Source organism: Balearica regulorum, chromosome 23 (genome assembly GCF_011004875.1).
Source record: "Balearica regulorum gibbericeps isolate bBalReg1 chromosome 23, bBalReg1.pri, whole genome shotgun sequence".
NCBI lineage: Eukaryota > Metazoa > Chordata > Aves > Gruiformes > Gruidae > Balearica > Balearica regulorum.
In genome coordinates, this window is record NC_046206.1 from 5,996,036 (window position 1) to 6,020,069 (window position 24,034).

The following is a 24,034-nucleotide window of genomic DNA, read 5'->3' on the forward strand; positions in this document are numbered from 1 at the left end:
CCAATACAGTTTGCCTCTAAACAGACCATGTGGTTGTCTCTTTTTCTTTTTTTTTAATTTTTTTTTTTTATTTATTGATTAAGTTTAACTTGGATATATCCATCTTGAATGACTGATCATTCAAGTTGTTGGTGGGAGCTGTGCCCACCAGGGGAAATCTCTTGCACTCGGAAATCAATGTTTGGAGTTGAGATGTGGGATTACGAAGGGCTAAACCAACCCCTGTTGGCTGTTCGGCACACAAGTGGAGTTCGAGGTAGAGGGAGGGTTTGAGTTCACATTAGAAGCTGTGTGCTGCTGGAGGAGGTGACAAAACCAGGTGTCCCTAGGTCAGGCTCCAGCCAGTAGTGTACAAGAGGTGTCTGTGTCCCTAAAGGCCTGTCTGATTTTTGATCCACGGTCGCAGGCTGGTGACCCGGCTGTAGACTCCAGGTTTGTTCCTCTGTGCGCAGCCATCGCCCCAGCTCACCACCCCGGCCAGGAACATCCGATTGCTGGGCTCCACACTGACCAGCGGCCCTCCAGAGTCTCCCTGCACAGATACAAACAGTAGCATAAGCACATTGTCCTAAGGCAAAGTAAATCACCAAAAAAAAAAATATCCTATAATCACTAACTCCATTCAAAGAATAGGTTTTGAGACTGTCTGTACAATTTCCTGAATCAAAAAAAAAAAAAAAAAAATTGTACATGTAACTACAACAAAAATTTAAGTATGGCAGTAAGAGTCTCAGTAACAACCCAGAGTGCCAGCAAAAGACTCGAAAGGAGAACCAAGGTCATGTGTTGACACAATTTGCTGCTCGTGTCCATCCCAATTTGTCCAAAGCAAGGCGGATCCATGTAGAGTTGTTGATTTTTAAGTATGGGAATACAAGCAGAAGCGCCAGAATAGCAAAGGGCATGTCATCCTAACTGCAGCTCCTCCTAACAGCAATAAACCTGAGTGCTGCTGCTGCTGCCTTACCTGGCAGGCGTCCACGCCGCCCGTCAGGATCCCCACGCACATCATGTGCTCCGTCACCTGGTCCGTCAGCAGCTGGTTGCACACCGTCTGGTTGATGAGCCGGATTTCTGCTTTCTGCAAGATGGAGGCTCCGCTGCCTGCAAGGAGGGAAGGGCGGCGTGAGGAAAAGCGCATGGCTTTTTTTTTTTTTTTTTTTTAAGGCAGCATGTCGCTTCCTTCGGGCTCTGAACAACTGACTAAATCCCCATTGCCAGAACCCGATTTTTCCATTACAGGACTGAGATGTAAACTTTGTGCGCTCCTGAGAGAATCGCATTTAATTCCCATCTTGAGGCAACTAAATACATTTAAATTGTGTCCAGCCAGCCCCCCTCGTCCCTAAAGCCAGACGTGAAAACGCAGCCCCAAATTCGCAAAAGGCAACGCTCGCGCTCACCGCCTTCCACAGTCGCTCCCCATCCGGTCACCCACAGGTCCTTGCCCACAGGGAAGTTGTGGGTGCTATCGGGCAGGCAGATGGGCTTGACAACGGAGGAGAAGGTGACGGGGTGCTGCAGCTCCATCACGGCAATGTCGTAGTCGAAGGTGTAGTCGTTGAACAAGGGGTGGGAGATGATGCGCTTGATTTTCCGTGTTTGCACGTTGGTGCCGCTGCGGTTGCTTTGGTCGGTCAGGCCCAGGTAAGCTGTCCACAGGCTGGGGTCTGAGTACCTGCACGAGTCACGAAGCACCAGGCAGGGTGAGGTCCTAGCTCGCTATCTTAAACAGTTGCCTGGAAGCGCCTCTAAAAACTGCGGGGGGGGGGGGTGGTGGGGGGGGTGGGTGTCTGTGTGTGTGGGTGTCTGTGTGTGTCTGTGTGTGTGTGGGTGTCTGTGTGTGTCTGTGTGTGTGTGTGTGTGTTTCCCGCAGCAGCGGTCCCCGACTCGGCTCGCACCTACCTGACGCCCTGCAGCCGCAGGAAGCAGTGCGCCGCCGACACCAGCCACCTGTCCGAGATCAGCGAGGCCCCGCAGACGTGGCCCTGGCTGTTGACGTGGAGGCTGACCTGCCACGGCCATTCTCCCACGTCCGAGTTCTGCCCGCCGACGATCCGCGACTTCCTCGTGTAGGAGCGGATCCCGCAGTCTGCGGTGGAGAAGGAGAAGAGGCACTCGGTTATTCCTGTTCCCGCTCAACGCTCCCCCCCTCGTTCCTCTGGGACATCTCCTACGGCACAAGTCAGGGACAGCTGGTGCCATCAGCACAATGGCTAAATTTGCTAAAATATTTACCGGCCAAGTCAGTGAAAGTGCAGACAAACTCCGGTATCATCTGTGCGAGCCCTCTCTAAACACGTTAAACACCACAGATGCTCCACACACTACTTAGCTTGGCTATTTTCAGATCAAGCTATCGCACAGAAAAGCCCAGGGGCTCTCCCCACCACTATTAAGTGTTTCTCTAAGAGGCCCAGCCCAGCAACCCGTGTCCCCCCTTCCCCAGAGTACTCACCGCAGTTGTCCTCGTCAGAATTGTCTTCGCAGTCCTGCTCCCCGTCGCACTCCGGGTTCTGCTTGCTGATGCAGCTCCCGCTGCGGCATTTGTACATGTAATCCTTGCAGGGGACTGTGGTGCGGACCGCTGCAGGCAGGACGAAGGGAGAAGGGTCAGCCGCATTTCTGGGGAAGAAGTCGTTCATCCCCAGGACGTTGCCACCCCGTGAAAAAATTCCACGCCAGGATGCGCGGCCAGGAGAAAAATCCGTAAAAGGCCCGTCCTCACCACTGCTGCAGCTGCCCTCGTCGCTCCCGTCTCCGCAGTCATCCTTGCCATCACACTTCTGCGCGTTGGGGATGCACTTCCCGCTGTTGCACTTGAAGCTGTCAGCTGTGCAGCCTGGGGAAAGAGCGGCTCCTGAGAGAGGGCAGGGCACAAATCCCACAGTACTGCCAACACGTGGCTGCGTCCATCTCCCTTCCCCCCGAGACAAGTGAAGCCTCTGCAGCTACAACGTACAAATGCCTATTTCCTGCGTTCCCACTCTTTTCTTCTCTAAATTGCACAGAAACACCAATTTATGCAGCCCTTTCTTTCCCAAAACCCCACGTTTCCTACACCTCTGCTCATCCTCGTTTCTCTCCTCCGAGCTCTCACTCGGGGCTCTGGCGTGGGCTCGAGGAAGCCGTACCAGGCGAGGCCTCGCCATGCCCTGCGGCCAGCTGGCATTTCGGGTTTCTTGCCTTCCTGCCTGCCTGCGGAGTGAGTTACTTACTGCACTGCAGCTCGTCGCTGTTGTCGCCGCAGTCGTTCACGTTGTCACAGACCCAGAACTTGGGCTTGCACCAGCCGTTCTGGCACTTGAACTGCTGCTCAGTACAGGCTGAAAAGGGAGAGCGAGAAATCAGGGAAGGGACCCACAAAGGCACCCGTGGAGTCACCAGTGACCCATCTGCCACCGCATCTACCGCAGCACCACGGGAAAACCCAGGCAGCTCTCCCAGCAGGTGTGCAAGAACATGGGAAGAAGCACACCGGAAAACACCGCGACAGCTTGGGGGCCACGCACACGTACATAAATACATAACGCGCTTATATGGCACGGTATTTCCGCTGCTCTGGGGAACAAAACTATTTGGAGAGCTGTAATGTCTCAGGCAGTGAAGGCTGAAGCTCACACTACGCCGGCAGCAGGACAGTCAGAGGCAACAACTCGATCAAAGCGGGAAAGCCCCCGGGACACCCGGCTCACAGTGCTGGCAGCCAGGCCGGCAGCACGCTCGTCCTCGGAATAAAACCTCGTACCTGCCAACGAGATCCCAAAGCAGGGGATCCCCTCCTCTCTAATTAACCGCACAATAACATTATCTATGAGATAGCTCTGCTAATCCAAGAGAAAAACTTGTGGCACAAAGAAACACGCCCCGTGTATCACACAGGTTTTCCAGATGTGCTCTGCAAGAACTGCTCGGTTCGGTAACTAAATACATCCCTCTGTGCCGCCCTGCTCAGCCCAACCCACAACAGCCTTGAGGATTAGATGGCAAAACACATTCCCAGCTGGGAGGGACTGGAAAGGGAGGGAGATCCCACCGGGAGAGGGCTAGATCAGCAGGAATCCACAGCTCCTGTGCTGGGGAAGGATCCGAAATTGATCCCTGCACGGAGTGGCTCTCGCTCCAGCCTGGGGGAGTGAGGCGGGCAGGGAGACCGGCAGCTGAACCGCAAACCTGAGTGCTCAGGCTTGGTTACCCAGAAGGAGCCCAGATCAAAGGCCCGCAGCCACCCCGGGGCAGCACAAGCTGAAGGAAACAAAAGGACAGACTTACTGCAGGATCTCTCGTCGCTGCCGTCTACGCAGTCCTGCCACCCGTCGCAGCGCATGCGCCTGTCGATGCAGCGGCCAGTGTTGCAGGTAAACTTGCCAGGGCAGGCTGAGGTGGGGGAAAGGGACAAAATGACACGTGAGCCTCCCAGCCGTCCCCTCTACGTCTCTTCCCCAAAGCACACAACGTTCCCTGTGCCTGCTTACAGCATCCAGCATTAAAAACGCCTTTTTCCTCAGGACCCAGCAGGAATACAAGGAGGTTTGCAGGAAAATAAGACGTGTTCCTACACCCCTGGGAAAGCGCTCTTCCCAATTTACGTGGCAGCCTCAGGCAAATCAGTTCCCCCCACCCCGCCAGAGCCTCAGGTTTTCAACTCACGATCGCTGGAGTCATAGGACAGATACTCAGCAGAGAAGCCAGTGTCTGTGTAGGACAGGTCTGAGTGGAACTGGACCTCTATTTTGTTGGTGGTACTGGTGACAACAAACTGGGAACGCTCCCCACAGTACCTGCGGGGATAGAGAGCAAAGATGAACGAAGCGGCGTAGGTCAGCAGTGGGCAGCCCTCCTTCCACCCCCGACCTCCCCGTCGGCACAACGGGTCACCTCGCACACCCGGAGCTACGAGGGCAGGAGAAGGGACAGCGGGTCCGATTCCAGCCAGACCTCAAGGTCTGCACACAGGAGATGAATTTTGCCGCCTTAGTGTTGCAAACACCAAGTTGTGACCTTGGAAATGATTGGGAGCGAGATCATCCAAATCCCTGCCCAACAGAGCGATGTGTCTGAGCTCAGACCCACGTGTCTCTGGAGTTGTGCAGGATCCCATCCCACCACAGCCTGGCAGGAATCACTGGCGCGAGCAGCGCTGCAGCAACCAGCCAGGGCCACAGATGCAGGTCCTGACTTTGAAACCCTCTCTCTTTGAGGAAGGGTCAGCTCCCTTGCCCAAAATGTTGTGAAACAACACTGCTCGTTTTCCCTATGCAGTACCAAGTTGTCTTTTTGGCCCAGCTTACACCAGGTTGTGTAATAGCAAACAGTAAATCTAACGGCAAATGCATCACAGAACGCGATGCAATTACCCCACCGATGGGGATTTGCTCTTTCACGCGAAACCAGGCCAGATGTTTCTGCCTCTCTGCACGCGAGGCATATGACGTGATGCTCCACAGCGTTTGGGGGGGGACTCGGCTACAGCGTGGGGCAAACCCAGGGTCAAATCCTCAGAACCAAGCGCGCGGCTCCCCTCTGCCCACGGGGGCATTGAGCTATGAGAGCAGGTCAGAGCCGAGCCCCCTCCTGCCCCGTCCCGTCCCAAAGAGCACCAGCATACATGTTCCCACAGCAAGTTTGAGGGAAACACGAGGTGCCGTATGACTACGGCCCACTCGAAGGGCCAAAGCCGCGGGTCGGAGAGCACCCGACACCTACCTCGTGCTGTTGATCTGCACATAGTCCTTGGTGCAGGAGCTGACCGGGATCCCGGGCTCCAGCACGAAGAACATGTTGAAACGCACCTTCACGTTCTTTTTAGAGGGAACCTGCAAAAGGAAGTGGAGTCAGCGGTACGTTGTTTTCTGGAGCAGAGAAAATGGGATTAAGTTTCATGGGGAAAGGGCTTGGGGGGGACGACAGAAGAGAACTGAGAAAAGAAAGAAATCCAGTAGAAAAAGAAACACCTTCCTGAAAAGCCACTATGGCTCACACGCCCTTTAGACAGTCGCTTGGCTTCCTGACCCCAGGATCCCAGATCAAACAAGCATGCAGAGGGGGGGTCGAAGCCAGACCTCTGCCAGCAGAGCCTGCTCTCCCAGGGCAGAAGGTTCCCCCCGACCAGTTTTGCCAGCAAGTGACCGGCCTGTCCCAAAGCCCACGCGCTCTAGTGCTTTTTGGGTAAAGCTACAGTCATTGGGGGCTACGGTAAGCGTCACGCAGGGTTCGGGCCCCTCGCAGCCTCTCCTGCCTTCGGCACCAGCTCCTAAAGCCTCTCTCCAGCCGTGCCAGACTCTGAGCAGCCTCTAGGCAGCATCTGCTGCGAGCTCGCTTGCACGGTGTCCTGTGTGAGCAAGTTCATTTGCCAGACCAATTAAGGCAAAGAGAGGAACCCCATCTTACTTCTATCTTCCAGACACAGTCCATGGCCGGGGGGTAGTGTGCCGGGTAATAGGGAGTCGTGAAGGTGCCGCTCTCTCCTTTCAGAGTCCCACCGCAGACTAGGAGATAAGCAGGAAGATGAAAACGGGTTAGAGATTCAAAGAGACGTGGTTTTGCCAAGCCTCAGCTAGCTATCGCCCGAGGCAGGAAAGGAGGCAGACGCAACAGTCTCTAACAAGGTTAAGTCGATGTCTGGAGAGAGCGGCTCTGCTCCAAAGCTTGGAGAGAACCCAGAAGATCAATTAGGTGCTTCCTGCATCCATCAATCTGCACGTCTCATCCAACATCATTCTTACTTTGCCCATCTCAGGGGACATCATTACAGCAGCCAAGAGCACCGTGGGCAAGGCAAGCTCCAAGATGTGACCCACTCCCAGATCTCCTGGTCCTGGCAACATCCCCAGCAAACTGAGCCCAGCCACAGCTGCGCCTCCCTCTTGGGTCGCCTGCGGCAAGGAGAGGTGATGGGGGAAACTGGGCCAAGGCCTCTGCTCACCTTTCGTCTTCGGGAGCTGGAAGAACTCAGCCTTAAAGCCAGGGAATCTCCCCTCCTTGTTGGTAACCAACGTGACGAGCATGACATTCTGGGAGGACAGGAAGGTCAGGTTGTAGGAAGGGGCGTAATTCCCACAGAGCCTACAAAGTAAAGGACAAAATCCGTTAGAGACAACTGCGTAGAGAGCCTCAAGCAGCACAGATCACCTCTGAGCAGGGAGAGCAGCTCAGTTACCAGCAGGACTTCTCGGTGTCACCTCACGCCAGGACTCGGTGACGTACAGGAACCCAATGGGGACACTCACCTGACCAAAGCGTGGGGCTCCACGGGGCTCAGAGAGTTGTACACCTTGATGTAGTCACCGTTATCCGTGCACTGCTCCAGTTCCAGTGTCTTGAAGGTCAGGCTGATGATGGAATTGGCGTCCGCCCTCAGTGTCCAGTAGCAGAGCGCGTTGTTGGGGTACGGGCTGTTGGGAAAGCCCGGCGTGGTGAAACTGGTGATCTCTCCTTCCTTGGCGTGGAGGGCAAACACACAGCTATCTGCCCGGGAGCGCAGGGAAGAGTTAACAAGGCAAACGAGGCAGTTCTGCCCTGCATTTCCCCAGATGCAGAGTGCAGCACTGGTAATTCCTCCCCTGCCTGGAGGTTGTCTCGAGGCAGAAGCCTCTTGCAGGGAGCACCCTTGCTTCCCACCTCCACCTCCAAAGTAAGGCACTGGGGCAGGGCAGCCAGGGCCACGCAGCACTGTGCCGCAGTCCGGCCGACCCCAGGCCAGCTCCAAGCAGCGCACAGAGGTCTGCCTCAGGCCCTTCCCCACCCCGCGAGGGAAACCGCCACCCCAAAGAGGTCTGGGGATGCACAGAGGCTGTTATGAGACTAAAAAGAACTGTACTTACTGTCCCGAGCGGAGTAAGCTATGCTGGGGTCGGCAGCTGCAGGAGAAAACAGAAGCGGTGTCACCCTTCGGGCTGCGCAAAGCTGAAGTGGTCCCTGGGACCCGCAGGAGCTTTTCCTCCGCAGGAGGGAGGATTCATCCCTGTCCCTCTCCAGATGGGCTCAGAGGAGAACACGGGGCGTTCGAGCGAAGGGTAGGGGTCCACGCAGCCTCCCCCACGCTGCACGGCCCATGACAGCAGCGCCGTGAAAGCCGGGTCCTTACACTCACCCTTAGAGCAGTCCCCGCTGCCGAAGGCACCCAAGGGAGGGCTGTGACCGGCAGCTTACCCCTCCAGAGAAATGTCCCCCCCCTGCAGTCCCAAGCAGAGGCCCAGGGACAGCGGAGCCAACACTCACGGAAAGCGATGACCGACTCCACTTTCAGCACGGGGTTTCGCAGGCGGGGGTTCAACCTCTGGACCAGGCTCTGCTTGTCTGCCATCGCCCTGTCCAGACTCTGCTCCCGGTACTTGGGGACAAGGAACTCGGACCAGTAGTAGGCAATGACGCTGCCTTCACTGCAGGGAAAGGGCAATTATAGGGTGAGAGCAAGGACAGAGACAGGGGGCTCAGGCGTCAGTAGAAGAAGGGGCCAGGCTACTTGACATCCCAGCCTCGCCCTCCTCCACCCCCAGATGGGACTCAGACAGCACCTAACACTCACCTGAACGCAGTTATCACTGTCTCTTTGTGGTAAGGGCCGATATCTGCATGATTCCTGTAGATGTCCTCCACCTGAAAGGTTTAAAGAAAGTTCAGCAAGTCTAGAAGTGAGGAGCAGGGAAAGGCTAAAGACAGACAGCTTCAAGCCTGCTACGGAAAATCAGAGCACGTACCCGGCATCCCTGGCTGCAGGAATCTGCAGGGGCCAGAGAGAGGAAGAGGGAGAGCTGAGAGTCCCAGAAGTGCCCAGACCTGCACACCACAGCCTGCTCTGCCTCACCTCGCCCTGCTCTTCCCTGAATACCTGAGTCTGAGGGGAAAGGCAAGACCAGCCACAGCTTCAGCACAGAGGGCAGACACCCTCCAGCCTCAGCTCCCAGCCCCGACTCGTGCACCGACCCTGGGATTTGCCCAGGCAGCCTCCTACGGCACAGGCTGGGTTGCAGAGGCAGGGAGACGCCGCGGCAGTGGGCTGGAGCTGCGATGCCAAGACCCAGCTTAAAGGCAGGCTCCCTGCACCCAGCCCAGCATGTCACGGTGAGTGGGGAGAGCTGAGAGGAGCGAGAAAGCTCCAAGCAGTCTTACATTGCAAGATCCCCGTGGCCACGGGGCAAGAGGCACAAGAGGAGGGATGCAAGAAACCTCTTACCGTGTTCTTCACCTTCTTGGCCAACATGATGAACTCCGGGGAGCTGGAGTTCTCGTAAGCATCAAGGAAATTCCAGTTCAGAACTCGCAAGTGGCCATTGAAAACCTTCTGAACGGCCGCGTTCCTGTCTGGAAAGCAAAAGTAGAGAGTCAGAAAGGGCAGTCAGAGCTGGGACTGTGGCACAGCAGGTCCCCAGGGACAGTAAGCAGGGCAGGGAGGTGGAAATGGTGTCCCCCTGCTTCCTGGAGCCTTTCCAGAGAGGGCACATCTGAGCAACAGCGGATAATGAAGCTTTTCCATGTGGATATGTTCCCAGGGTATCACTCTTCATGCCACCACCCACCAGATGTCATACTTACATTTGAAGTGCCAAACCAGGAGGCCGGTGACCAGGGAGATGAGCAGGAAAACCACGATCACGACGGTGACAACCACCCACCGCTTTGGGCCACGCTTCTCCATCTTCTTGGAGTTCATGGCAGGGAGGAACTCCACCCCTTCCTCCAGGTTGTTCATGTCCTAGGAGAGGAGAGAAGGCCAGACGGTGGAAAAGCTATTCCCAAAGCCTGGTTTGGAGAGGTCCAACCACGAAGCAGTCTAGAGCAGAACTACCTGTCCGTGGCAGCTCTCCAACACTGAGAGCCCAAGGCATCCACAGCCACCCCACGCAGGACAGACTCTGAAGGCTTTTGCTTTGCTTTTCTGCACACCCCTAAATTCCTTTTTGGACCTAATATGTGGTGATCACAGCTCAAGTAAACTCAGGGGTGAATCTGCACACCCCGCCATGACCATGGTAGGACACAAGCCCACGACCTCCGAGATCTCCGCACGCCGACAGATGATGCTGCAAACAAAAGTTCACCCCTGCAAAGCGCTCGCTGTGCGACAGGTGTGTCACCCACAGCTCGTGGGGCACAGCACGCTATAAATAGCATTCCTGTAAAAGAAGAAACCGAGTTACTTCCTTCCCTTTACGTTCGCACAACTCTGTACATCTCCTGAGCCAACGCAGCGCTCTTGTATTTCTGCTCGGGATTTCCCATTCGGCGCAATTACCAACTCAAAGAAATAAACCAAAAAACTAAGATGAACACATGAGACATCCCCATGACCAGCCAGACTCTCAGGACAAGACGCAGCCGCCCAGGAACGAGGAATGACAGCCGTAACACACAGCTCTCACCGCTATCGCTGGGCAGGGTGATGAAGAGGAAGGTCTCTGTTGCCCTGCAGCAGCTGCGAAACCCTCGGTGCCCCGGGGTTTCACTTTCTCGCGCCTTTGGCTTACCAGTCCTCCATCCCTGCCCTGCTCGCGTACCTGCACCTCCAGCCTGGGGTGGGCATCAGAACAGCTGCAGATCCAGATGTTTTCAGAGGATGCCACACAGCCCAGAGCATCCTCAGGACAGACAGACGTCGGGAGCTCGGATCCACAGCCGCTACCCCAGCACTTCCTCTCCTCCCCAGAGCTGGCTAACACGCACTGGGAGAGCAGACCACATCTTCTGCTTTCTTCTTGTGCCTCCCCTCAGGTAGGGAGGGCTCTCTGCCTGCTGCAAACTGCCCAAACCACGAGGACGCCTTGCCTGTCCAGGCTCCACCCTCCCATTTTCCCCTCTCTCAAGCCTTACTGGGCACCCGGCATCCTCCTGGGCAGCGACACGGGGCTCCGGATGACAGCAAGGATGTCACAATGCAAAGTACCGACTAGCACAAATTCACTGCATTCAAATGCATTCCTGTGCTCCGGAAGGGGTAACGTGGTCCCCGGGGTCAGAGGCTGCCTGCTAACGGCTCACGATAATTTGATGCAAATGTCACAAAAGCCCCTAAAAGTCAGGAAAATAAAAAGCAAAGGGCATCCTGTCGAGCGAGGGACCTCTGAGCCCCCCGTGCTCCCGTGCAGACCCAGGTTGCTCCTATCACCAACATCCAGCCACCACCAGAAGAAAGAAAAGACCTGGCAGGGCCACAGAGGACAATCCCACGGGGGATGCTCTGATCCCCGTTGGGTTTCCATGATCATACAGGAAAAAATTGAAAACGTAACCCAAGGAAACTTCAAAACAGACAACGCATTAAATAAAGCTTAAATACATACAGACATCCTAAATCAAGACACTCTTCAAGCAAAGTCAAGGCTGCCTGGAGTTTGATGCACTGTCTTTGAAACAGCTGTCGGACTCCCATCAGTTTCCAAATCATGCAAGAAATCCCCCCAAACCAGGTAAAGAGAAGAAACCGGCCACAAATCTTGCAAGCATCTCCCTTCTCCCACTATCAGGCTGCTTGCAGCACCGAGCCTTCCCAGGACTTCCAGTACATTCCTGATGTTAACAGAAAGAAAAATGCTTAATTCTCTTTTCATATCTTCAGGAACCTGTGGCAAGAAAACAACCTCAGGGGCTTAAACGCTCACACAGCAGCAGCTTTCCCAGACTTCCTGGGGTCAGCGAGGAAGAACCGTCTGCCCCATGTTCGTAGGGGGAAGACAGCATCCCTATGTGTTCCGAGTAACAATTTTTGGGCACAAGCTGTTAAATCTTGGCCTTAATAACACGCTCCCCTGGCAGGCTGAATTCAACTAGACGGCATTTCCATCCTGAAAGGATTGCACATTTCTTGCACGAGAGGTGAAACATTACAGGGGATAGCAGCAGCAAAACGACACAAGGAAATAAGGTCTCCTCTGGCTACAGGGAGAGCAAAGAAAACCCTGTTTTCAAATAGTATACCCTCCTGCAAAATTCCCAAGACACAGCTTCATCAAACTGCCAGAAAAAAAATGGGGCTCGGCTGCAAGCAGGAGATACTGCTGTACAAGGCCAGGCTGCACAACACTGTGGCTGATGCATTTTAACATCCTCTTCAAGCTAAAGGTGGTGTCTTTCCAGAGAGAAAGCTCTTCAGACGGGAACAACTAATCAGTGCGACTGAATCAGAAGGAAAACACAGCTCCTCTCCGCCTCCGACACATACAAACGCGCGCACCGCTCCTGCGGCTGCAGCGTGACCAAAGGAAGTTAGGCAAGAAAGCTCACCATCTGAACTTTCTTTGGACAATTTCTCTGCTTTTCTTGGAAGAAAAAGAAAAAAAAGATGCAAGATCTTAAACCTGCCAGAGTTTACAGCACGCCTCTGTCAGTGTGTTCACTCACAGCACCAAGAGAAATTAAAGGCGTGTGGGGCCTCCTGGGGATGTTATTTTTGTTATTACTATACGCAGAAGTTACCCAGTGACTAGAGGCAGATGGGATCCAAAGAGGTTTCCCTTCTTGCCCTCTGTTTTATATTCCAGATCTCATCTTCCCCCATTCTCACACCTTACATACATCATTATATTCCCCAGCCGACTCTGAGGCGTGCGTGAAGCTGCTTCGAAGAGCTGTCGCGCGTCGCGGCCCGGGTAAGCGACGGTGATTCCTGCAAACTCTCTTCTTGACACAAGGCAAAGGATCTCAAGCATCCCCCGAGCACTACGTGAACGCTGAATCGGGTCGTGCCGGGAAGGTTTCAGACGAGGCCCCACGTCCTGACACCTGATAAAAGGCTGAATCTTCCCTGCCCACACTCAGCACGAAAAGCGCCCGTTTGAGCTTAGTCCCAGACCTAAACAGCATAGCTCAGCCTCACTCACTGCGCTGCACATCCTCTTCGCTGCCACCGCTCCAGCCGTGCTGGTGACCATCCTCTAAGCCACGCAGAAACCAGATGGAATCAAAAGCAAGACAAGCTCAAAAGATCATAGTTAAATCAAGCAAAAGACAACTATAATTTTCATCTCCTTTAGCTAACGGGTGCTGCACGTTTCCTTCGCGTGTCCTGAACAGTCCATCGCAAGAGCCGATGTAAACCAGAGAGGATCTGAACGCACATCCCGCTCTCACCTCGTCCATGATTCCCCAGGAAAGAGTCTCTAGCCCAAACTGACTCAAGGTCTGACTCTCTCGCCCTTCTCGAGGAAACTACTCCAATAAACATCATTAACAGAAAACCTTCCTTGATATTCTCTCCACTTTAGTCACAGGTTCAGTTACTTCCTCTTGCTCCTCCTCGCTGAGCAATCACTGTCACCGTCACCACGGGGCTCCCCACGGCAGGATTGAAGGTTTTTGATCACGGTGTCAGCCCGGCCACGCGGTGCCCTGGCAGGAAAGCCACATGCCAATCAAGTGAAAGGGTCAGAAAGACGTTGCTCCATTTCTTCCACACCTCGGTTTCCCCTGGAGTACAGTCTCCACGAGGAATCTTGGAAAAGGAGAGCGCACAGATAGATTTATACAGCGCTTGGAGGTCTCCTGCACGCAACTCCTCCGTGCAGAGAGCCCAGAGGGAAGTCCTGTGCATAAACAAACCTTCCCACTTCCCCTCCGCAAGCCAGCCCCACGATGTATTTTCAGACAGCAACCGCGCTCTGCCAGACTGGACAAACCAGACGAAGAAGTGACTAATTCTGTCAGCAGGAAATTCAGCAGGCACACGGGGACGGTGGGAACTGCCACAGTCAATGCTGGGCTGGAGACACTTACCAGAAAGCAGAGATATCCTCCTGCAAAGGGGGAGGGCAGAAAGGCTAGGACACAGCTCTCCAGAAAGAAGATATCTGGGATGCGTACAAATCACGGGTCCGTCTGGGATCGGCGTCTCCCATAGGGGATGTTTTCTGGCTTGTTTGGTGGTTCCAGCAAGACACCTTGATGTGCCCCAGGCACCAAAGGCCCTCACTGCTCCCCTCTCCTCCAAAATACATGCTTCATCTCTCACTCCATGTCTGCATCTGGTTCACTGGACCCTGACCCACCGAAGGACAGGGCTCCTGGCCATTAGACCTGTCCCTTATCACCAGCAGTTAATTTGTTTGTCCAGCACAAGGCAGCTATGAAATAGAGCTGCTTCCCTTGACCTTCAACACATTCCAGCCTCAGCTGTTCTGCCACAGGACTGCTCAGAGCCAAAGCTGCATAGATGGAAGAAGGGAAGAGTAGGTGTGCAACCGAGGCAGTCTGGCTGCAAAAGACCCGCTGCCTGGCACTAATGTACACAGCCAAGAAAAGGAACCCGTAAAATACAAACGTGGAGGTGGCCTGGGGGGGGGTCTCAGATGAAGCAGAGTCATCGGACTACGTGGTTAGACGCTTGCCGGGTAATTACACCCTGCAGATCCCAGCTCGTGTATCCAAGAGGCAATCCCCACCTCCCCTTTTCCAGCCGCACCTGCCTCGGGTAGTGTTCAATAAAACAAATATCACATGAGAAACGAGAGGAACAAAACCCGTTGATTCACTAACCAGCTCAGGACACTGCCATCGAGCCAGGCTCAGAGCTTGGGACACCCCAGCTTGGAGATCCATGGGGTGGGCTTGTGCGGTGCAGATACAGCCAAGAAAGTTGTATTTTCAAAACCTGAGGTTTCCCAGATCACACCGAAAGCTAACACCAGCTTTGCGGTGCTGGCACAAGGGAAAACAGCCTGTTTCCCATAAGAAAAAAAACCCCAAAAGATATAAAAACTGCTGACACGTGGTGTCGCTTCACGCAAGTAGCTCCAGCACGGCTACGCAACTCTTGAGATCAACTCCTGCGCTGAATCTTGCTGCAAACCCCAGTACTCCTCCAGGAAGAAATCTGATAAGAATTATCTTCTCACTTCACTTCTTATTCTTGATAAGAAATACATGAAAACAGCACACATAAGAGCTAAACTTCCGTAAGGCATATTCATGTTCTGTTGCCCCAACATGGGCAGTAAAGCAGTGAGGAAACTGTGCCAGCATATTATTTTTCATCTTCAGTTCCTTATTAAGGGCAATGAGACTATAAAACGATGGCATCTGAACTAACGAGGGAATATGGAGCAGGAAATAAAGAACACAGAGTCCTCCAGACCGGCTACCTTCCAGGCACAGAGGGCAAGTGCAATAGTGAAAGATACAACTCACACACCCCTACTTCACGCACCAATTTCGAGCTCAATCCTCTACAGGATCCAATCATCTTGTGACCATCCTGAGTCATACGAGAATACAAATTCCTTTAGGTTTATTACAGAAGAAACTAAAGTTAATGTTTGCACAGGACAGCACAGGCTTGGCTTGCTGCCCCGCAACGGGCTTATCAGCGCAGCTGTGTCATGCAACACAGCAGCTCAGAAAAAGCGACCACGCTTCTAATCGTGTTTCTCTTGTAGCAGAGATTTTTACATGTAGGACTTAGCAATTCTTGAGGGGACGTGGGAAATAAAGCTACCTTACTGGCCTGACAGACATAGCTATGAGCCATGAAATTCCTCCCTACGACCTATGTCCCAAGACCAGAAAAGAAACATGCCAGAGATGCAAATAGCTTATTTAAAACACTCTTACATCTTTCCTGGTACAGAAAGTACTGTCTGAGCAACAAAAACGCCCTCCAGCAGCTTAATAAAAACAGCTGCGCTCCAGACCTCGATGAAACACTCCATGCTCATCGTTACATGTTGCCCACGCTCTTGACCCACTCTAATAGTTTTGAGGTGGATCTGGCCCACGACATTTGAATGTTTGGAGCCAGCAGCAGGGGAAGCACCAGCATCTCCGACCGGGCAAAGCCTTTGTCTGACAATCCCATTGCTATTAGCTGCTCCCTCCTCCGCCCCAGCCTATCGCCTGGATATCGCAGTGCCTTATTTGCAAGGGTAGCCCCGGTGGCCTTTGGATGGAAACGGCATATTCTACCCCAGGACCTTTGGTCTGATACCTTCCCCACAGCCAGGCCCTCAAAAACCCTCTCGCTGCTCCCTCAGTGGTTTTACAAAGTGATCTTTTGTTTGCTGAGCAAAGGTCTGACGCGCTCTTGATCAGCCTCGGCCTTTTTCTCGTCGTGCCTTCCTTATCCCCATTTGCCTTTGGCACCAACAGCAGCAAAACTGGCCTGGGCAGCAGCTCACCCACCAGCCACTACCCAAGAGAAAAGATTTGCACCTTCCCAAGGAAAAGGAGTAGCTTCTCCTCACCGTGCCCAAGACCTATCGCGGTTCCTTCGCCGCCGCAGGAGGAGATGCAGTCATTGCAAAACAACTCGCATTTGCTCTGCCATGGTATTTATAGGGAGCCAAGTCCAACAACAGCTGGTCCACGAGGAACAAATTCCTCAGGCCGTTTGCTGCCAGGAAGGCAGGTACCATCTTCGGGGAGGTCCTCCTGGATCGCATCAGCTCCTCTTGAACTGATGCAGGGGGAAAACTGATCCAGAGCCAGGGGAAAGGACCTGGCACACCGTTGCCCCGGCACAAAGGGACCCGCTTGAGCACTGAGCCCTGCTGTAAAGACACACCAGCGAGCAAACCTACCTTTTGCCAGGAGAACAAGCGGGGCAGGGAAGATTACGCTGCTTGCAACAGTGTCACCCCGACCCGGCCAGGGAACAAGGAGCTCGAGCTGCGTGGTATCAGCGAGAGCATCTCTTCCCCGCTCCTGGCAGTCACCATGGCCCTGACACACGCAGGACGGCGGGGCTGGAGGCAAGGGAAACTTTTCCTTGCTGTAGGCCAGCTTTCTGATCGCTGCTAGGACTGCTGGCTCCTTTGCCCCTGCCACATAACAACCGCTAAAGCCAGGTCTCAGAGACCAACACCAGACAGCCCGCAGGTGACCTGGAAAGCGCTGCTGTCATGCTTTAACCTAAAAACCCAGTTTTGAAGCAGCTCTGCGGCACAGAACAGGCTCTGGAGGTGCAACCCAAAACCACCAGTCCCTGCCCGACCCTCAGCCGGGGAAACCTGTACAAAAAGCCAAGATCGTGGCTTAAGTTCACTCAAGTTTCAAAGCAGGCTGATAACGCATCGATTAATTAACGAAGCCCCAAAGCCCTCTGTCAAAGCCAGACCTTCCGACGGCTTGAACAGGTTTAGTTAGATCTGTTGCTAAACAACCCAGACCCACAGGCTGCAAACAGTTCACCTTGTATTCACATCCCCAGCCCCGAGCTTAAGCCAAAATCAAAACCATCAGAGCAATGTTAGTGCTGACATCGAGGCGATCAAACACCGGCACAGACCGCTGCACTGCGACAGGTGGGGATTTCCACTTTCCCAAAGCTGGTTTTTCTTTTCCTGCTCTGCTGGGCTCAGCAGCATCCCCCAAATGACTTCTCCTGACCTTATCCGACGGCAGAGGATAAGGTCCTTCCTGAGGGATCCTGAGCCGCCCCAGTCGGTCCTGACCCGTGAGGCTCAAAGGAACCGGAGCAAGCGGAGGATGAAGCAGCTCAGCAAAAGGCTGACAGCTTTTGGGAGAGCCCCGCCGATCCCCCCCCGGCACCGGGTGCCGCTCTTACCTGCAGTTGGGCGCTGTACCTCATGCCGGCACCGGCGGCCATGGGGCCCTGCTCCATGGCGAGGGCGGCTGCCGCGCCGGCTCAGGCCGCCATGGCGCGGTCGCTCCTCACCTCGGCACGGCACGGCTCGGCACGGTGCCTGGCCCCTCCTCTCCGCGCTCCTGGCAGGTGCGGGAACCCGGAAACACCCCACGGGTCCCCCAATGCTCCCGTGTCCGGATGCAGCTCCCGCCTCTCCCGCTTTACAGGCGTTCGTGGGAAAATTAAGGAAAACGTCATGGCCAAAAGCCCCACGTAAGCTCTGCATCATCCGAAGAGAGCCTTTCGCCACGTGCTTCGCTTTAGTAAGTGAAACCAGAAAAATCTGTCCTTTACCAACACAAGCTGCCCCGCAGCCAGCAGGAAGGCTTGCTAGCACTCATGTACACAACAGTTTCTAGGGCAAAGCTTTATGTACTCAAGGTCTTATCCCTTCTCAGGTGACAACAGCTATCATGCTATGAAACCCTGCTGTGCAGAGGGCACTGTCCGGCACTTTAGCCCCTGCAACAAACCTGCTGTTCCCCGAAACATCCGGTACACTGAGGGGCTGCCAAAGCAAAACATTCCCTTTATCCCAGCCTGAAACCGGCTCGCAGCTAGGCTACGGCACTTTAGGAACGAGCCATCTCTCAACAAACAGAGGAGACCGGATGCAAAACGACGAGCCACACAGCAGTACAGCAGAAATTGCATGTGTATCTAAATTGGGTGCCCAGAGTGCAACAGCTCCCGGGGACTGTACGGTCTGATATTCAACAGTGGCCTCAGAGAAGAAACGGAGGGACCAGCAGCAAAGCCCTGGGTTCTGAGAATGCTCTAACGCAGGTGGAAAGAGGGCTTTTAACACTGAAATCTGCATTCCTGACACACTCTTACTCCTTCCTTTTCTCCTTCTTGGAAAGATGAATGCCCCCACACTCCAATATTTAGATTTCTCACATTCAAGACTAAGTCAAGATTAAAGATAGCTGGACCAACATCATCTTTCTTGGAAAGAATCTTCCTTTCTCTGTCTTACATGTGACAGTCTATACCAACATGGGTTATGCCCGTCAATCTATCTGAAGGCTGAACTGACCATGCCACTGCTGATCTGAATCCCTTTACACCAACTGCATCCAGCCCTGAAATTGAATTTTTTCCACATCGGAACATTTAAATATTTCCCAGAAAGCTGGGTTTGGTGTAACAGGAGTCGCCCCTGATTCACACGTCGCAGGGAGATGCTTGCTGGGTTACCTTTGTTTCCCCTTGCTCTAAAACGCCTCCTGCAGAGCGCAAGTTTTGTGTCCCTTTTGCAGGTGTTTCTCTGGGGGGAAAAAAGAGACCGTGTCAGGTCTCTGATGCTGCTCTTTTCTCTTTAGGTGAAAAAAATAACATAACTTCTGTGCTCTTACCAGAAATACTTCTGTCACCGCCCTCCCTGCTCCCTCAGCAGCTACCAGAATCCCACCCACTCCCTAAGCACCGCACAGCAGGAAGTATCTCTGGATTTAAGGCATTCCCCTTCAAAAGGTGGCTTTGTTAGTCAGCCTGCTGAAACTACCCGGCTGGCTGATGTCAGGAGCTGCTCTCAGCTCTCCCGCTGATGCCCAACCCTGCCCAGAGCTCTAGTTTTACAGCCACTCCCTACCTGGCTGACTGCAGGTGCTCCAGCCTGACTTAATACCTCCGTGAAACAGCATATTTTAGGTACAAAGGAGCAGATTCACTTTTTGAGGCCTCTCTTGCAAAGATCCGCAGGTCCTGGTTTCACACGGGGCTGCGAACGCCCGGTGTTTCCTGTCGTCCATGCCACTGGCATTTCACAAACCAATTCATTAGCCCAACTGGCTCTTTGAACAAAGGGATGCAATCACCGTGGGGAAAAAAAGAAAGCAATACACACGCTAAGACTAAAATATTATATAGCTGGGAGGCAGCTGGTTTAGAGCCCTAAATGATCAGATTCCCGTTTCTTTGCTGCAGTGATTTATTTTGTGGCTAAGTCACCACGGTAGACGAGGGCCCCCTTTCTGGGCCCTGTCCAGTCCCAAAACATCAAAGCAGCAGTTCCCAATAAACAGCCTGCCACGTGCTTTTGCGGTGAGACACTTCCACGCGTCTCTCTAGCCTGACTGAAGGACGCTGAGCCTGGCCAAGTCACTATGAAAAAAGATGTAACTGAAGCATAAAGATCAAGCCACTTACCCACGTGCAATGGCAGCAGTCAGCGACAAAGTCTCTGTTTTTTCCCCACTTATATCAACTCCTTCAGTAAAAGCTGTCGCCTCCTCGTCCTCCTAACGTCGTCTCTTCGTATCAGTGTGGCCACAGCAGCATTATGAGAGCAGCAAGTCGAGGTTTAACACGCCTTTAGGAGGAAGGAGAGCACTGGCTTTAGGCACCGCTGAAATCTGAGAATCAAGTCTGTCTTTGTCGGAACTGTATGCAAGTTCCAAGAGCTAAACCGCCCTGAGCTCGACCCCCAGGAGAGTCCCAGAGGAGACAGGGATTAGCCGCAGGAGCAGCAAACGCTGTCTGAAGAGGCAGGGTACTTCCGCATCAGCTCCCAGCCCTGGGAATGCCATCCATGTGAAAGAAGGGGAAAAGCAGCTGCTTACATAAGGAATGAAGGCAGGCTGCCTGCAGGGGAAAAGTCTTCTGATGGAGGCAGCTCCCAGTAATTCTAGCCCCGCGAAAGAGCACCGTCCATCCTCGCTGCCACACCAGTGAAGGGCCGGATTCAAACAGTCGGTGACAAAGGCTTTTCCTCCCTGCCGTGTGCCTCAAGGATTCTGTTCTCAGTGTGACTCCTAAATTCAAATTTCACCGACAGTGCCCTCCCACCCAAATTCCTGCCAGACAACCCTGAAACCAACCCCATCTATGTCTGCAGCTAAAACCTTCAATCCGGTCGGGCAACTTCAGCAGCGATACAAAAGATTGGGAGAGAGATAAAACTCACAGGGTGTCCTGTTACTTTGCATTCCAAAGAGTAAATAAAAGGCTGATTCAGTGGGAGGAGAGGAAAACGTCATGCAGAAGCCCTGTGGTTTCCAGCTGAACCGGCAGCCCCCGGAAAGCAAAGGTGAACTCTGGGTACCGCTCAACTGACAATCTGCACAGGGACAGCTTTTCCTGCGTTCGGGCCTGAGGCAGGTTGTCTTGGGATGATTCAGCCTCTCCATCTGTAATGCAAGGAGATTAATTACTGACTTTGGAGAATGGGACCTGTAAAAGTGCAGTGAGTCGCTCTCAATTGGGCACATGCTGCTCTGAGGCAGAGCCGAGCGGTGGTGCTACTTTTCAGAAAGCTGTTCAAGGATTACTGCGTCATTTGGATGGGAACTTATCCTTTGATCTGAAATGCTTCTCTCAAGAGCTCTGGAGTGAGAGTCCTGCTTCCACACTTTGGCAGGGATCACAAGTAGATTTGCCCTCCTGAGCTCATGGTCACTAGTGCCCAGCTCCATCCTGTGGAAGATACGGGCATGAGCAGCAAGGAAAGGACCTGACAGCGTGCAACAGGCTTGCAATGAAAAAGCCCACCCTCAGCCCTCCAACACTTCCCAGACAGCTCTGAGACACGCTTTCCAAATTAAGGGGGATGGTTTCTCACGCCTCTGTTGCTAATGGTGCCAGTGGACTCCAAAGGGAATCCAAAGCACTAGGAAATAACACCACAGGACGTAAGTTTGCTTCTGGGAGTATACCATTAACTGGGTCTCTTTCTTGAGCTCTTCTGCGGCTCGTGAAAGCAGAAGCTCTCTTGTGAGCTCTGAATCAGCCACAGCAGTGTTTGCCAGCCCAACTGTAAGCGCAGCAGAGTGGACAGGCTTGACTGCCTGGTTTCTGGCACTGCGTATTTTGAAACCTGGCTGCACACTCTGGCACGCCCAAGATTCAAAGCCAGTTAAGGTCCTGTCTGCCTAACACGCTGCGAATGTGTAAGCTGAGGCCGTGACTTAGCTGGGGAGAGAGATGCAGACAATGCTGTTGGAATTGCCCATTTCTCTTCAGTTTATTACAAACAAGTAGAGCTGACCCACGCTCACCTGCCTTGCCACCTTATTTTCCACAGAAAATCAAAGTTCAGACTTGGTGTTGGTGTTACCTCAACCAAAAAAAAAAAAAGCACGCAGCTTTGACTTTTCACTTACTCCTCTTATTTCCCTCACTTTGTTGGTGCAGGTCATATGTAGTGGGGGTTTTTTTCCTGTTTTATGGTCCAGCTCCTGCTGTCTTTCAGACAACACGCTGCCCGATGTTCTTCCAGCTATCCCTCCAGTGGGGTATGGTGAGACTGCACATGCCGTTGACGTGCCCACTCTACAGCAGGAAAACCGGCTGCGAACTCACCCACAGAGTTCAGTCTGTCAGAGGTGAGAAGCAATACGTGCTCTCCCAGATGATGCTAGTGCTCTCCGGGATGAGGCAGCAGGCTGGATGAAACACCCTGCTGACTCGATCAGGCTTGCAGACCTGCTCTAGTCCATTCTCCACCTCAAAAGTAGGATCACTATGTATAATGTTTGTCTGGAAACTCCCCTCCACCCAAGACAATCTGTTCTAGCATTAAGGCGTCCTTTCTTTCTGTGATTTTTCAAAACATCCAACCTAGATCTCCCTCACCATGTGAAAAATCGGTAAGCTCTGACTTACTTTCCCATGGCTCTTCTACCAGTTCTCTGAAGCTCAGACATTTGACGCTGGCTCACAAGTAGTTGTCGGGAAAAGGCTGTCCACAGGCTGAAGGAGAGCCCTCAGACACCTTCCACAAGATGGCAGGGAGATGTTGGGAAACCTGCCTCACTTTGCAACCCATCCCACGTACTGAGAGAAGAGAGCGCTCCTCTTGAAGAATCAAGGAGCTGGGAACAGCGGTTCCCAGCCAATTAGTTGTTACTCTCTGTGATGCTCGACTTAGATCATTTAAAAAGCAGGAAAAACAGAAGCAGGGATTAAATCCAGCCCTAATGCAAACTCTGATTCTTCTTGCCAAAATTGTTAAAATCCAGGTGCGTGGACATAGTCAATGAAAGACTTCTTTCCTGCTGGAAGGAGCTCCTGCGTTTGCTGCCTCTGAACAGATACAGTACCCTTTCAGCCTGCCCACATCGCTTCGACTCACCTCCGCAACTCAAGTCGCAGACAGAATAAAAACAGAATAAATCCTATCAACCAGACACAAATTCAGCTTTCTAATTACAAAGGACTCATCCCTCTGACTGGGGGCTCTCTCTCTTGGTCACAGCTATTTAAAAACACAGACTAAGATTTCACGTTGCCCTTCAAATGGATAGGGTGCTATTTTTGTCAAAATGAAGCACTTCTGGCTTTTGGGGAAATCCTCAGCTTTGCACATTAACACCTTCTGGTCTGCGTGTTTGGAACAACCAGCCAGTTAAGTTTATGATTTCTGGTAAGCTACCAGCTTCCCACATACCACACTACGACAATAAAACGTTGTTAAAACAAGGGAACAGCCTCCCTCTCTGCCTTGTGCCAGCTTTAACACCCCTTCATAGCCATTCCAACCCAAGTTGGAAAGTGCACTTTCAGTACAGGACCGCTGTTAAAAGCAATCCCTGATACAACAGCTTACCAAGTTGGTGCTTGTCATTTCAGCTACTCAGGCCACCCCAGCTACAAAACAGAACTTATTTCCTTACACGAGCAAAGCAGTGCAAAGGGAGATCAGTAATGCATAAAGCTGCAGTGACTCAAGGGCTTTTGACTGCCCATACACATAATTTCACTGTATAAATGAGAACACAGCAACGATTCTCACCACAGGCTGACTTACAAGCAACTGGCTTAAGCAGTTGAAAATTCCTCAGTGTAAATACTTTTTTTGAGTAATCAAGCATATTTTTTCATTGTACAAAGCGTATTTTCATATGTGCATCTCATAAATACCAAGTAACCATTGTTTCCTTGAGCACAAACTGAAAAAAATTTTCCCATTGACAAAAATTCATTCAGAATGACGCATCAACACGTTACGGTCACTCACCAAGTTTCAAATAATGTCAGCATCTTTGTGGGTCCTCGCTTCCAGGTCCTCGTTAACTCCTCAAGCAGCATCAGCACGACAGGTAAAGCAGCGTGACCTTCAGCAGGATTGCTCTTCTGTTTTCTGGGCAGTGACGGCCTTGTTCTGGGTCAGCGCATCCACGTATTGATGATCCCTCCTGTATTTGGGTGGTGCCTTCTGATCTTTTTTTTTTTTTTTTTGAAGTGGTGTTGTGAAACCACTTGATCCTGGAGCTCTGAAAGACCAGCATGTTTCTGCTTCAAGGATCTTGGTTCTCGCAGGTGAATTATTTTGCTCCAGCTCTTGCAAATTGTAGGACAGGGAGAAAATGTAATGTTACCAGATACGGATGTAAGGCTTACCAAATTGGTTTGGTGATTAATTCTAGACAGAAGGAAACAAATTGGTTCTGAAAATATTTACCTCTGAGTTAGCAGATCGTAGGCCTCAGCGCAGGATGCCATATACAAGATTAATCCATG

General features: G+C 52.7%; 1 protein-coding gene across 7 annotated transcripts; it reads right to left on the reverse strand.

Annotated features, from left to right (window-relative positions):
• Positions 1 to 40: 40 nt before the first annotated feature.
• ST14 (ST14 transmembrane serine protease matriptase) lies at positions 41 to 20,388 on the reverse strand. 7 transcript variants are annotated; one of them, XM_075774480.1, is made up of 19 exons: positions 20,137 to 20,388; positions 19,724 to 19,886; positions 9,535 to 9,694; positions 9,176 to 9,303; positions 8,528 to 8,598; positions 8,221 to 8,381; positions 7,824 to 7,859; positions 7,230 to 7,467; positions 6,926 to 7,065; positions 6,391 to 6,488; positions 5,707 to 5,816; positions 4,651 to 4,781; positions 4,273 to 4,377; positions 3,219 to 3,326; positions 2,459 to 2,842; positions 1,906 to 2,092; positions 1,404 to 1,678; positions 968 to 1,104; positions 41 to 532 (listed from the first exon to the last, which is right to left on the reverse strand). In XM_075774480.1, exons 3-19 carry the CDS (start codon positions 9,689 to 9,691, stop codon positions 371 to 373), a joined length of 2,628 nt encoding a protein of 875 aa, XP_075630595.1. In that variant the 5' UTR covers positions 9,692 to 9,694; positions 19,724 to 19,886; positions 20,137 to 20,388; the 3' UTR covers positions 41 to 370. The 7 variants fall into 7 exon arrangements, with proteins under 7 accessions (XP_075630595.1, XP_075630600.1, XP_075630597.1 ...); XM_075774485.1 differs by having other exon boundaries at positions 2,459 to 2,587; positions 2,732 to 2,842; positions 19,724 to 20,388; XM_075774482.1 differs by lacking the exons at positions 19,724 to 19,886; positions 20,137 to 20,388 and adding an exon at positions 17,492 to 17,827 and having other exon boundaries at positions 2,459 to 2,587; positions 2,732 to 2,842.
• Positions 20,389 to 24,034: the final 3,646 nt, after the last annotated feature.

Excerpts from the sequence above, each read along its gene's own strand:
- ST14 (XM_075774478.1), bottom strand. The coding sequence starts at position 17,548 with ATGGAGCAGGGCCCCATGGCCGCCGGTGCCGGCATGAGGTACAGCGCC. Across the intron at positions 3,327-4,272 it reads CAGCGACGAGAGATCCTGCA|CCTGTACTGAGCAGCAGTTC; the intron begins GTAAGTCTGTCC and ends CTCCCTTTTCAG. Across the intron at positions 533-967 it reads GCGGCGTGGACGCCTGCCAG|GGAGACTCTGGAGGGCCGCT; the intron begins GTAAGGCAGCAG and ends GTATCTGTGCAG.